Below are 12,500 nucleotides of genomic sequence, written 5' to 3' on the forward strand. Positions count from 1 at the left end.
ATCAAGTCGAAACGATCTAATCTTGCCGTCAATGGAGGTACAGCAAAGACAATGCAGATCAAAACGAAAGCACAAGAACCGACGATTACGATACACCCGTCCGGTATGGTTACCGGGAATGGAGCAACCCAATTACAAACGATTGCGCCGCAGCAGCAGCAACAGCAGCAAATTCAGCTGATCAACACTTCCTACCCATTGATACGACCAGCGGCAACTCCAACAGCACCCCAGCAGACAGCTGGTAACATCATCTTCCAACAGTCACCAAATCAACCGATACTGGTGCAGCAAGTCGGAGGAAATCAGATCTCATATCTCTCCGATCAAGGCACTCTGACATCCTCCCCGGTGCAGTACCAGCTCGCACCGACAAATGTGCTAACGCAGAACGGATTCGCGATGACGACGGCTGGTACGGATCCGGGAACATTAGCTGCGACCACCAACAACATCCTCATTCCGAACGGTACCGGTGGATACTCGCTGATACCGGCCGGAGCACTGCAGATCGCACAACCGCAAGTGATTGGCACGATAGTGCAGCCACAGGCAACCGCCATCCAATGCGGTATGATGGCCACGGAACAGATGGTCCTTGGAGCGGCCGCTCCTACGCAACCAACGCTTGAAATGATGGTTACAGATCCGGCTTCCGGTTGCATGTACCTTACGAGTCCATCGGTGTACTACGGGCTGGAGACGATCGTCCAAAACACGGTAATGTCATCGCAACAGTTCGTCTCGACGGCGATGCAAGGCGTGCTAAGCCAGAACTCGAGCTTTTCGGCCACCACGACGCAGGTGTTTGCGGCCTCCAAGATCGAACCGATCGTTGAGATGCCAACGAGTTACGTAGTGCTCAATAATGACAACACCAGCCACTCGCAGACTCAGCAAATCATCTCGTCGGCAACCTCACAGGCCACAACACCGGTACAAATGCAAACCGTGTCATCGGCCACAGGTTCCATATTCCATCAGGCACAACCTACCGCTACGGCTGTCTCGTCTGCCACTTCACTGTCCTCCGCACCTCCGTCCGGATTGCAACACGTTTGGAAGCTTGATTCTCCAGCTGTACAATCATCGGCGGGCTCGATGACGATCCAGCCAGCGATCACCACTACCACAACCAGCAGTAGTAGTAACTGCAGCAGTGCGATCGTAACACCCCTGAAGGCGACCATGAAGACGATCATTCCAAAGTCACAGCCACAGCTGGTGAACAAGGTGATGCCCAACACGGCCATGAAGGTACAGCTCACCAGCAGCAGTGCCTCGTCTGCGCTTGAGCATCATCTGACGACGGCGAACGTGCGTTCCTCGGCCAGCTATCAATCGATCGCTGCTTCATCCGTGTACACGACTGCTACGGCTCTCACAACCACGGCGAAGGTATCCAACATAATTAAACCCATCACAAAGACAACGAACTACGGCAAACCGAAGATCGTGGCCAAACCAGTGAAACAGAAGCAACCATCGACGACCCCTGGTTCCCTGGTGTCACCTCCCGCGGCGATACAAGCGTACCAGATCACGCAGCAGCAACCACCCTTCGTACAGAACAGCATCAGTTTAGTGCCCACGAGTGGTACCATCACGAACCAACCTCATCTGGTACCGATCAAGCCGAGCATAACTTCATCCTTGGCTCAAAGCAATCAAATGAGCGTTTCTGCTATCAAACAACCGACCACAATGGAGAAAACAGCAGCACCGACCGGATCTCAGTCACTAATCGGTAGTGGTGCTACTGGCAATGTAATGGCGGGCCAGATGCTGATCCTGCCATCAAACAATGGTGTGAAAGGCGCCAAGCTGTCACCGAATGGAGTCGATGTGGGGCAGACGATGAAGGGAATGAAGAAGCAGGACACGAAGCTTCTCACTCAGAAGCCCATGCCGCTCAGCCAATCTGTTGTGCCTCCCGTGCAGATGATTAGCTTTACCAGCTCATCACAACAGCAGCAGCAGCAGGCGCAACAACCACAGCAGATTGTCATTCAGCAGCCATTCCAGCAAATGATCACTTCAAATCCTCTGAACCAGCCGCAGCTAAATCAACAACCACAAACTCTTCAGACTGGCAAAGGACACATATCGCTGATCGATGCGAAAAAGAAGACTTCACCTGTTGGTGGATCTGTCAGTGGTGGTGGTGGTGCTAGTCAGATCACGATGTCTCTGGCACCAAGTAATATCACCATCGGTGGACCGACACCTGTATCAATGCCACCGTCTACGATCACCATAACACCGGCTCAGCCGGCCGCTAGCATAACGCTACCGACCGCACCCTATCCTATGCCACTGTACTCCAACATTCCAACAAACGTCGTTAATCCGATACAGCAAACACCACCCAGTACAACGATCACCTCTTCGGCGGGTACGACGACCAACGGGACGAATCAAACCGTACAAAGTCGCCCAACGAACCGCGTGCTGCCAATGCAGGCCTCGGTGATGCTCCACAAGTCCCCGGATGTCCCGCAAACGCCTCCACCGCCTCCGCTCAAGATGTTAAATCAACAATGTTCGGAGAAGCTCGAGGAAATGGCCTTCATACCGGCAACCTTCATTGACGATGCAGTGCCCCCGATTGCTTCATCGCCGAATGATCCTGCGGATCGTATGCTGAAGTACGGCGCTACGGACAAACCGTGTACGAAGAGGCTCGAGATTGAAATCAAACCGATCGAAGTAATCCCGCTCTCCACGACCACCATGGCAACGACGACAACGACGACGACTACGATGTCCCCTGGTTCTCAGCAGCACGAACAGCAGCAGCTGCAAAACACGACTCCCAGCTTCCATTTCAGTCTCAGTTTCGATGGCAACGGTACGCTGATACCGATCGGTGGTGGCATCATTGAGGCACAGGACCATCAGCAACAGTCTCAGCTGCCGCATATCGAAATCAAACCGATCCTGATGGAAACGGATAACCTTGCGAATGGAACCGCACAGTCGCCGGATGAGCAACAGCTGAATCACCACATAACCATAACTGGTGGTATACAGGCTGGAGACGATCTGGATACGGTCACGCAACGTATCGACGAGCTGAAACACTCGCTAGAAGCGGAAACACAGGAGATGCTTGCCGGGGGTCATGATGGGGCACCGGTCAACGGGTGTGGCGGAACGGACAGTAGCACCAGCAGCAGCAGTGGTGTCGGTTCGCCAAGTCTGATGGATGAATCGGATTCACCTGGAATTAAGGATAAGATTTCCGAAATTCTGGACAATCTTGAACAGCAGACAAACCAGGAAGCGGCGGAAATGGCTGGCACCGGGACTGCTACCGGGGTCGGTGGAAATATGTGCGGCTACGGTGGGGAACCAACGGATATCGAAGGTCGCACTGCCAGCATCGAGCATCAGCAGCGTACTTTGGAGACGGTCGTTGCGGAATGTGCGGCCGCCCATCCACTCCTTGGAGTCGATGATGGTACCAAGGGAGACGCTGAAACGGAGCGACTAGTGGCAGAGCTGAACGAAGAGTTCCGGTCGGCTGCAACCTCACCTTCGATGGCTACGACCGCTTCAACGGTGGCCATTATTGACCAAACGGTTGATGCACAACAGCAGCAGCAGCAGGATCAACTGTCGTTGATGTCTTCCTCTTTGTTTGGTGACATTGGCAAGAAGGAAGATGTTGATGCTGGTGGATTCGGTGGATTGGGTCATCATCTTTCCGTGAGCGATCTCGGAATCTGCACCGATAGTGCCCTGCTGAACGATGGCGATGCGGAAAGTGTTCTGTTTGGTAAAATCCGTCAACCGGAACCATCTCCATTGTCACAACCATCACCAACGCAGCACCTACCACCACATCACCAGCAACAGATGCAGTTAGATGACGAGCTGCAACAGTACACGCAAATACCGCCACCGATGCAGACCGGATCGATCCCGAAAGCCCCAGCCGTTCCGCGATCGAGCAGTCCTAAGCTGTTGTACGAGATACAGTCACAGGACGGATTCACCTACAAGTCCACATCGATCACGGAGATCTGGGATAAGCTGTTCGAAGCGGTACAGATCGCTCGGCGTGCCCACGGTCTGTCTACCCTTCCGGAAGGTCAGCTGAAAGAGATGGCCGGAGTGCAAATGCTGGGGCTAAAGACAAACGCCATTCGCTATCTGCTGGAGCAGCTACCGGGAGTGGAAAAGTGTACCCAGTACAATCCGCTCTACCACAAGAAGCAATCGGGTCACGGCTCGCTAGGATCGGGTTCTGGAGTGACGAATGGTGCTGATAGCGTTGCCAATGGAGATTACTTCGATGATCTGAAGGAGAACGCGCACGGAACGGCACGCTGCGAACCGTACAGTAGCCGGTCGGAGTACGACATGTTCAGCTGGTTGGCCTCGCGGCACCGTAAGCAACCAATGCCGATCGTCGCCCAGAGCATCGATGATACAGTGATTCCAAGGTAAGTGGTCGCTAGCAGGTAGTAGCGAGATCATTGTTTTACACAAATTGTTCATGTTTTATTTTGGCAGGCGTGGCACTGGCAGCAATCTACCGATGGCAATGCGCTACCGAACGCTTAAGGAGTCCTCCAAGGAATCGGTTGGTGTCTATCGATCCCACATCCACGGTCGTGGATTGTTCTGCAATCGTGATATCGAGGCCGGTAAGTCGAATCGAAGAAGGCATTGCGCACATCCTGCATCGCTTCATGTTTCTCTCGTCATTGTTTCGCAGGCGAAATGGTCATCGAGTATGCTGGGGAGCTGATTCGTTCGACATTGACTGACAAGCGGGAGCGCTACTACGATGGGCGCGGTATCGGATGCTACATGTTCAAGATCGATGAAAACTTTGTCGTCGATGCGACGATGCGTGGTAATGCGGCACGATTCATCAACCATTCTTGCGAGGTAAGTAACGAACGACTTTACCGATATGAATGATAAATGGCGATGCCTTACTAATGCGGCTCTATCCCTTCAACAGCCCAACTGCTACTCCAAGGTGGTAGATATCCTAGGCCACAAACACATCATCATCTTTGCGCTGCGCCGTATCGTTCAGGGAGAGGAGCTCACCTACGACTACAAGTTCCCGTTCGAGGATGTAAAGATTCCGTGTTCGTGCGGATCGAAAAAGTGTCGCAAGTATCTCAACTAATAGCGTCATCGTGCTCCGTTGACACTTCCGGAGAGCATGCCAAAAACACATTCCTTCGGTAAAAGGAGCCAGCCTGTGTAAATCTGTGAAATGATCCTCGGCGAACGGGGCAGGTTGGAGGACAAGTACAAAGCCCACACCTCTCTACCAGTGAAATTGCGCGCATCATCAAGAGTGACACGTCGGAGCAGAACCCTGTGGGCGGCTAGAAAAGTGCGCCACAGAACGAATGCACCATTGCACCAAATGCCATGCTCTTTTGCTTTTTGGAAAAGCAGCCTACTACTTCATGTTCCAGCTAAGTATACAGTTTGACGTTGACGCCATACCTTAAGAAGTAGAAAAGCCGGCGGTCCGGCGTTGCGTAGGGAATAGGAATCCCATCATGTGTGTATATGTGTGTCTGTGTATATATAGTTAGATGGTGTATGTGCGTGTCCACGTGATCATTGTGTTTGTTCCACAGAGTAGATGCAATGTTCAATGTTCCATATCCCCCATCAGCCCCTCCATTGCTAGACAGGGTTGTGCGCGATCGAACAGCATATTTATTGTTGGATCCCCCTTTTCGCCAGTTTTCGCGCTATACTTAGTCGTTAGACAGAAATGTAATGTAACTGTAAGATACTACTGTATATATATAGTTTTACCTTCGGGGTAGCCGTACAACAATCGCGCTCTGGAAGCGGAGGATCGATGGTACAACCACTACCGACCGCTGTCTGTATCATAGGCATCTCTTTTAAGTATTTATATGTGTATCAACAGTGTTATGGCAGAATATTATCGTCTTTTAAGCGCTCTGATTGAGCCAGCCAACATCTCTGGCGTGATAACCCCAATGCAAACGGCCATTTAAATCGAACACTAGCCTAGCAGGCAAGCGGACTTGCTATCACCCAGTTGCTCATACCTGTGAACACTTTTACAACATCACCGCTGAGAGATATAAGAGAAAGAGAGATAGAGCACACCTCGTGGTGGCTCGCGTTCTTTTAAATTGATCTAAATCCGGCTTGGCATGCCTATTCTAGCTCCTAAACTTTTAAAGATTTCGATCTCCCAGAACAACCATAAGGCGCACCTGTGAAGGGGAGAATGTGACATAGGAGTATGCACGAACCCAATCGACAATAGAGTGTATCGAATCGAATCGCGAGAGCATATTTTACATCGAGCGATGCATCTCAATACAGCACAGCTGAACATCATCACTTTCTCCTTTACTGCAACCGTTTTAATCTAAGCAACCTAGTGAACAAAGGGAATCGCAAGGCACGCAATGACGGTTGTGTCTACTACGATGCATCACCAGAGCAGAGCAACCATACACAGAAACAGCTACTTTTAATCCAAGGAACCGTTAAACGAACAAAAAGGAAACAGAACAGAACATCACCCCTACTTTTAGCTACTATTAAGCATCGGCTATCATCGGTCCGTGGTGTGCACCAAATCCGTAGTAAGCCACGGCTGCTTCGAACTGATCTTGCCATTTCGTTGTGACACAATTACATGTGTATGTGTGTGCGTGTGTATATTTGTATGTGTGTATGAGAATGTATAGTTAAGCAAAGTTACTAAGCACTAAGCAAATGATCACAAAAAGAGACACACAAAAAATGGCTTAAGCCGTGGTGATGAGCGTAGCGGTCATCGCGAATGTTCGAAAAATAAACCAAATTTAACTAAAATGAAACAAATGATCGATTCGGAAACGTGTTTTAGAAAGTAGCGCAGAACCGGAGTGGAGGAACGGTTTCCAAATGTTGCGGTGCTGCGGAATACGCGCTGCAAGAAAATAATCAAAAATAGTCAATCTTCCGCTTGAGAATGAACTTGAGAGGAACCGGCCACATGGGGAACCACATGGGGAACCGGTGGCGATACACACGACGCAACAGATACTCTAATTCCCGCATTCAGCGGGAGTAGAAGAAGGCCAGCGAATGAAAGAGCTGCAAATGAGTTAGAAGCGAAACGAATCGGTGGTGAACGTGGAAACAAATGTGATACTAACGGGAAAATGAAACTATTGCGAGAATTAAATTAATTTAATCTTAGTGTAGGGGACACTAGGTTGACGTGTACGGAAGAATAGAGAATAGGGTGCGATCAGGCAAACAATAGTATCAAGCAAAACCAAAACGAATCAACTGCTGACCGGGAACTACTCCCTGGTGGCAGCGACAGTAAATGGCGATCGTTCTTTTCATGCTTGCGCAAGAGCGTATCAAATCAGAAGAAAACAACTTGATATTACACTATGTCCCACGAAGTAATAAGCAAATATACAAGTACTAGAACAGCAGACAAGGAAATAAAGAGCGAATAAAGGACTGGAAAGCCCTTTTGCGCCTATTTCAAGTGAGCAATTGGCACCCGGATGTCGGACAATGAAATAAATATGCAAAACCGGCAACAGCAAACATCTGCTGACACGGCAGAGGTTAGCGGATAGTTCAAGGGCGTATTTGTAAGTTTAAGTTTGAATAATCATCTTTCTTTCAAAGTATTATACGTTGACCTAAATAAAATATAAATGAAATAATTAAACTGGAACCTTCTTATTCACTCTCGTCTTCCACGCTTTCGCTTAGCTGTAACGGAAAAACATGCTTTTCAAATGTTCGTGGTCGTGTGGAGAGTTTGTCAGCAAGTCTCCACACTTTCTCTCCAACGGAGTTTGTTTTGATTCCGTGACAGACGCAAACTCGCACGTGCCGCGCGGAATAAAACATAAAAATGCCGAAAGAACGAGCGGAGAAAAAGTCGCGGGTGCACAATGAAGTGGCCAAACAGGGTAAATAATGGTGTACCAATGATAGGCAATGGTCGTGACCAACGCCCTTTCTTCTAGGTATCGTTTTCAACAAGGACTTTGGTCAGCACATACTCAAGAACCCGCTGGTGATCACGTCGATGCTGGAGAAAGCAGCACTGCGGCCCACGGATGTGGTACTGGAAATCGGTCCCGGTACCGGTAACATGACGGTGAAGATCCTAGAAAAGGTGAAGAAAGTTGTAGCCTGTGAAATCGATCCACGCCTGGTGGCAGAGCTGCAGAAGCGTGTGCAGGGAACTCACCTGCAGCCCAAGCTCCAGATTCTGATCGGCGACGTGCTCAAGACAGACCTTCCGTTCTTCGACATCTGTGTCGCTAACATGCCGTACCAGATCAGCTCACCGTTCGTCTTCAAACTCCTGCTCCACCGACCGTTCTTTCGCTGCGCGGTGCTTATGTTTCAGCGCGAGTTCGCCCAACGCCTGGTGGCCAAACCGGGCGACAAGCTGTACTGCCGGTTAAGCATCAACACACAACTGCTGGCACGCGTCGATATGCTAATGAAGGTGAGCAAGAACAACTTCAAACCGCCACCGAAGGTCGAATCGAGCGTGGTGCGTATTGAACCGCGGAATCCACCGCCACCGATCAACTACACCGAATGGGATGGGCTCACGCGGATTGCCTTCCTGCGCAAAAACAAAACACTTGCTGCGGCCTTCAAACAGACGACCGTACTGACCGCGCTCGAGGACAACTACAAGCTGCACTGCTCCCTCAAGAACATCGATGTACCGGCAGAGCTGAATGTAAAGGAGAAAGTCGAAGCCATCTTAGAACGGTTGGAAGCAAGTAACAAGCGTGCCCGCTCCATGGATATCGATGATTTCATGGCCGTACTGCAAGCTTTCAACGCTGAGGGTTTCCATTTCAGCTGAAATACTTCTCGTGGCTTCTTTCTTGTTTATATAGATATATTTTCCAATAAAAAGTACGAATAGACTCTGCTAACAATGGAAAATGGAAGGGTTTGTTAACAACAATATCGGACACCGTGAGAAAGGATGGATTTTGGTGAGTACACGAACGGGAGTTAAGCGGCGCCAAGCTGCAGGATAGGGATGAACAACTGGAACGCATTCTGAATGTACAATGTACTGTTGGAGCCCTGAAAGGAACCGAAAAAACGTGTCACTCTATGGAACGCACTGGTTGCTCGGATGATGTTACCTCAAGAAAGATGTTTGTGATAAGCGTGCTACCGTCGCTCTCATTCGACGGTGAATTGTTCTGATTGTGATTGGTTAGTTCGGTGCAGAATCGTGCCGCTACCCCGCTAAGATGCCAGCAAAACACTGTCGTTAGCTGGACCAGCACATCGGCCTCCGTGGCCGTACTGTGATGTTCGCTGATGAGCAGGATTTCGGCGAGCTTGTGCATCCTCAGCACACAGAGCGCCGTTGTCTGGGCCAACGCATGCATGGCCTTCTCGAAAATGTCTTGCACCGAACGGGTTTCGCCGTCAGCATGCTTGTTCTCATCTAACCAAGCCGTATAGTCGCTCCAACTCTTGAGAATTTCTCCAAAATCCACCTTAACACTTGGGTCCAGATCGATGATCGTTTCGCGAAGCTTCTGTTCCAGCTCGTCGACCGTTTGTGTGCCATCGGCATCGGCCGTTTCAGACTCTATTTCCGGTAGTTCACACAACTCCTTCACTTCGGTCATCGTCTCCTGCAGCTCTTCCAGAGCTTTCCCGGTCAAAGGAGCCATCAACGATTCGAGTTTCAGCTGTGCCTGCTTCGATAGCATCTCGAGCGCTTCCAGGTGCACCAACCCGTGGTAATCATCGAACAGTGTCTCGAAGTGAAGCTTCTTCTTGTACTGATGCTTTTGGATCTGCTTCAAATTCCGTTCGCGTTCCTCCGTCTTTGCCTTCGCTTCTCGTAGCACTTGACTTAAAATGACGCCATCGTTCGGCGTTAGCCCCAGTAGTTTCCGTTTGTTCAACAAACCTGGATCATTCTCCTGGAGAATGGTCATCGTTTTCTTGCCAATGCCCTCGAGCGTGTCCAGACCACCGGTAATGACTTTGCTACTGATCTGCGTCACGCCCGAAACGAGTTGATCAAACCGGAAACGATCCTCCGTTTGGTTTGGTCGCTCCTCCGACGGTTTCTCTTCGGGCAGATAGCCATCGGCTCGCAGTTTCGCTTCCTCCTCTGCCTGTCGCCTTGCCAGATCTTCCGGGTTCGGCACACCAATACCGGACTCGATCACCTGCGTTATGTTGGTCGTTATCGAAGCAACCGATTTGGACGCTGAAGAAAGGAACGAAACGGCTGCTCCACCCCATGATGGTTTCCAACCACCCCAAGACTGACCTCCACCGGCGCCACCACCACCACCGCTATCCCCAGCTGCTGCCACTCGATCAAATACAGATGCGATCGGAGGATCATCCCTGTGTTTCATGAAGTCACTCAGCTTACTCTCAACCTCATCGATGTCCACATCGCGGAAACTGGTCTTAACACCTGCCGACGGTTCCTTATTCCGGGGTTCTGGCTTTCCGGAAGGCTGAGAAGGCTTGGGTTGACTAGCTCCACCACTTTCCACAGTAAAGTCTCCCCAATCATCATCAAAATCGTCCCATCCTTCCTCGGCTGCGGGTGCTGCTTCCGGAGTCGGTTCTTTCGTGGGTTTCGGTGGTTTCGGCGGTTCTATGGGCTTTTCAGGTTCTTTACGGGATTCCTCAAACATCAACGGTGGCTTTGGTGGCTTCAGTATCCTTGGTTTCACGCTGTCGACTCTGTCAGTTGCTTTGTCGAGAGATTTTTCCGGTTTCAGTATTACACTTTTCGTTTCAGCGGACTTTGGTTCATCCGGTTTAGTGGCAGCCTTTACTGTCGCCGCAGCTGGTTCCTCCTTCGGGACTTCCACAGGCCTCTGCTGTTCCTTCGGTTCGCCATCATCTAGGACTGGTTGTTCGGTGGGGAGAATGGAATCCGTAGCCTGCTGTGGTTGTTCCTTCGGTGGTGGTTCTTGTGGTTTCGTTACTGAAATGACCTTCTGCGATGTGGGTTCTGCTTCATCTTGCAGCTCGCCCGGACGTTCTTTCTCCTGTTTTTCCTGTTTTTCCTCATCGTCTTGAGGGGCCTTTGTATCTTTCTTGTTCGATTTCGTATCGTCCTTCACGGCTGGACGTTCGCTTTCCTGATCCACGTCAGACTTTTTCACCGCAGGTTGCTTCGATGGCACGGCCGCAGAGGGAACCTTTGGGCCCTCAGACTCATCCGATTCCACGTCCTCAAAATCTTCGTCCGCACTAGCGAACTCTTCGCTATCGGAATCACACATTTCTTTTCTGTAAAATCCAATAAATTACGCGCAGCACGAAATCCCTTTTTCCGCGAAGAACAACTACAACAACAAAAACTCGCAGCTGTCAAACCCGGATTTGACAATCCGGCCGCGTTTGTTGTGGGTGGTCCGGCGGTTGCCCGAAATCCCGGTTAAATTTTATCTTGTCCCCGTGCCCAGCCACCGAGTTCCAGTAAAATGAAGCGAAAATCCGAGGGAGGAAACAAAAAGCCATTCCAGCGACCAAAGCTGGAGTTGGTGTTTGATCCACAGAAACGAGCGTAAGTCAAGAACCGCCAGCGTGCAGACACGTTTTGATCAACCTCTTTCCCTCTCGTACAGAGAATTCCTTGGTGGATTCCACAAGCGAAAGCTCCATCGACGGAAGATAGCACAAGGAGTGCTGCAGCGAAGGCTGAAGGAGGAGAAGAAGCGAATCCGGGCGGAAGCGAAGGAAAACATGCGCAAGCTGTACCAGTCCCAAAAGCCCATCCCGGAGCTGGCCGATCTCGTTAAAGATGCGGATGAAGATGAGCCGCAGGAGGAGGAGTACGATACGGAGAATGTGACGGTGAAGGTTGTGGAACTATCCACGAGCGCGTTGGCGAAGGAGAACAACTGGATCGGAGAGAACCGGGGTGCTGCCTTGGCGCAAGATGAGACCGACAAGGAGAGTGGACAGAGCAGCGAAGATGACGACGAAGATGACCAGAAGCGGATAGGTGTGGTCCCGGGCATGGAACTGGAGGGAGAAAAGAAGATCAAACACAAATTCACACCATTCGTCGAAACGGAGGAAGCCGATGAAGGTGCAAAGGAAAAGAAACCGGCCACAAAGGAAGAGAAACCTAAGCAAAAGAAAGGACCGGTACTAAACCTGGAAGGTATACGCTCCAAGAAGGAACTAAACCACAAACTGAAGCGCTACGCACTGAAATCCATGAAGTCAAGCCAAGCGTTCCGCCAGAAGAACCGCCTGCAGAAGCAGAAACAATTGAAGCAATCGCGCCGCGTCCGGCACTTTAAGGAGAAACATCTGAAACAGAAGAAGGGCTACCGTCGCCCGTCCGCCGGTGGTGCTGGTGCCGGGGGACGCGGAGAAGGCCGACGAAGACGTGCGGATGATTGAAAATGCGCCATGTGTGGGGATGTTTATAATAAAGCAGTTCGAAGCGATTCAATTACTTAGTTAACCATAAG

At 50.5% G+C, this 12,500-nt stretch overlaps 5 protein-coding genes across 5 annotated transcripts in view; 3 read left to right on the forward strand and 2 right to left on the reverse strand.

The window, feature by feature from the left end:
- The window catches only part of LOC126573364 (histone-lysine N-methyltransferase trithorax), an 85,936-nt gene extending 79,081 nt beyond the window's left edge, over positions 1–6,855 (forward strand). Inside the window, exons 3-6 of the mRNA XM_050233424.1 lie at positions 1–4,451; positions 4,522–4,655; positions 4,727–4,902; positions 4,979–6,855. The exon at positions 1–4,451 is cut by the window's left edge and continues 6,965 nt beyond it. Of these exons, the coding sequence (XP_050089381.1) occupies positions 1–4,451; positions 4,522–4,655; positions 4,727–4,902; positions 4,979–5,152 (4,935 nt within the window). The 3' untranslated portion in view covers positions 5,153–6,855. The remainder of the gene's footprint in view (positions 4,452–4,521; positions 4,656–4,726; positions 4,903–4,978) is intronic.
- Positions 6,856–7,855: 1,000 nt separating this feature from the next.
- On the forward strand, positions 7,856–8,952 carry LOC126572950 (probable dimethyladenosine transferase). Its single transcript, XM_050232687.1, has 2 exons — positions 7,856–7,955; positions 8,013–8,952. The coding sequence occupies exons 1-2, from the start codon at positions 7,898–7,900 to the stop codon at positions 8,873–8,875; spliced, it is 921 nt and encodes a 306-aa protein (XP_050088644.1). The 5' UTR covers positions 7,856–7,897; the 3' UTR covers positions 8,876–8,952.
- LOC126572949 (protein FAM114A2) lies at positions 8,946–11,358 on the reverse strand. Its single transcript, XM_050232686.1, has 2 exons — positions 9,168–11,358; positions 8,946–9,105 (listed from the first exon to the last, which is right to left on the reverse strand). The coding sequence occupies exons 1-2, from the start codon at positions 11,295–11,297 to the stop codon at positions 9,031–9,033; spliced, it is 2,205 nt and encodes a 734-aa protein (XP_050088643.1). The 5' UTR covers positions 11,298–11,358; the 3' UTR covers positions 8,946–9,030.
- Positions 11,359–11,413: 55 nt separating this feature from the next.
- LOC126572951 (nucleolar protein 12) lies at positions 11,414–12,481 on the forward strand. The gene is made up of 2 exons (XM_050232688.1): positions 11,414–11,581; positions 11,643–12,481. Exons 1-2 carry the CDS (start codon positions 11,499–11,501, stop codon positions 12,427–12,429), a joined length of 870 nt encoding a protein of 289 aa, XP_050088645.1. The 5' UTR covers positions 11,414–11,498; the 3' UTR covers positions 12,430–12,481.
- Positions 12,482–12,500, reverse strand: part of LOC126572952 (40S ribosomal protein S25) — a 965-nt gene continuing 946 nt past the window's right edge. Inside the window, exon 2 of the mRNA XM_050232689.1 lies at positions 12,482–12,500. This exon is cut by the window's right edge and continues 556 nt beyond it. The gene's annotated coding sequence lies outside the window, so the exon portion shown is untranslated.

The sequence above is a fragment of the Anopheles aquasalis genome, chromosome 2 (assembly GCF_943734665.1).
Source record: "Anopheles aquasalis chromosome 2, idAnoAquaMG_Q_19, whole genome shotgun sequence".
NCBI lineage: Eukaryota > Metazoa > Arthropoda > Insecta > Diptera > Culicidae > Anopheles > Anopheles aquasalis.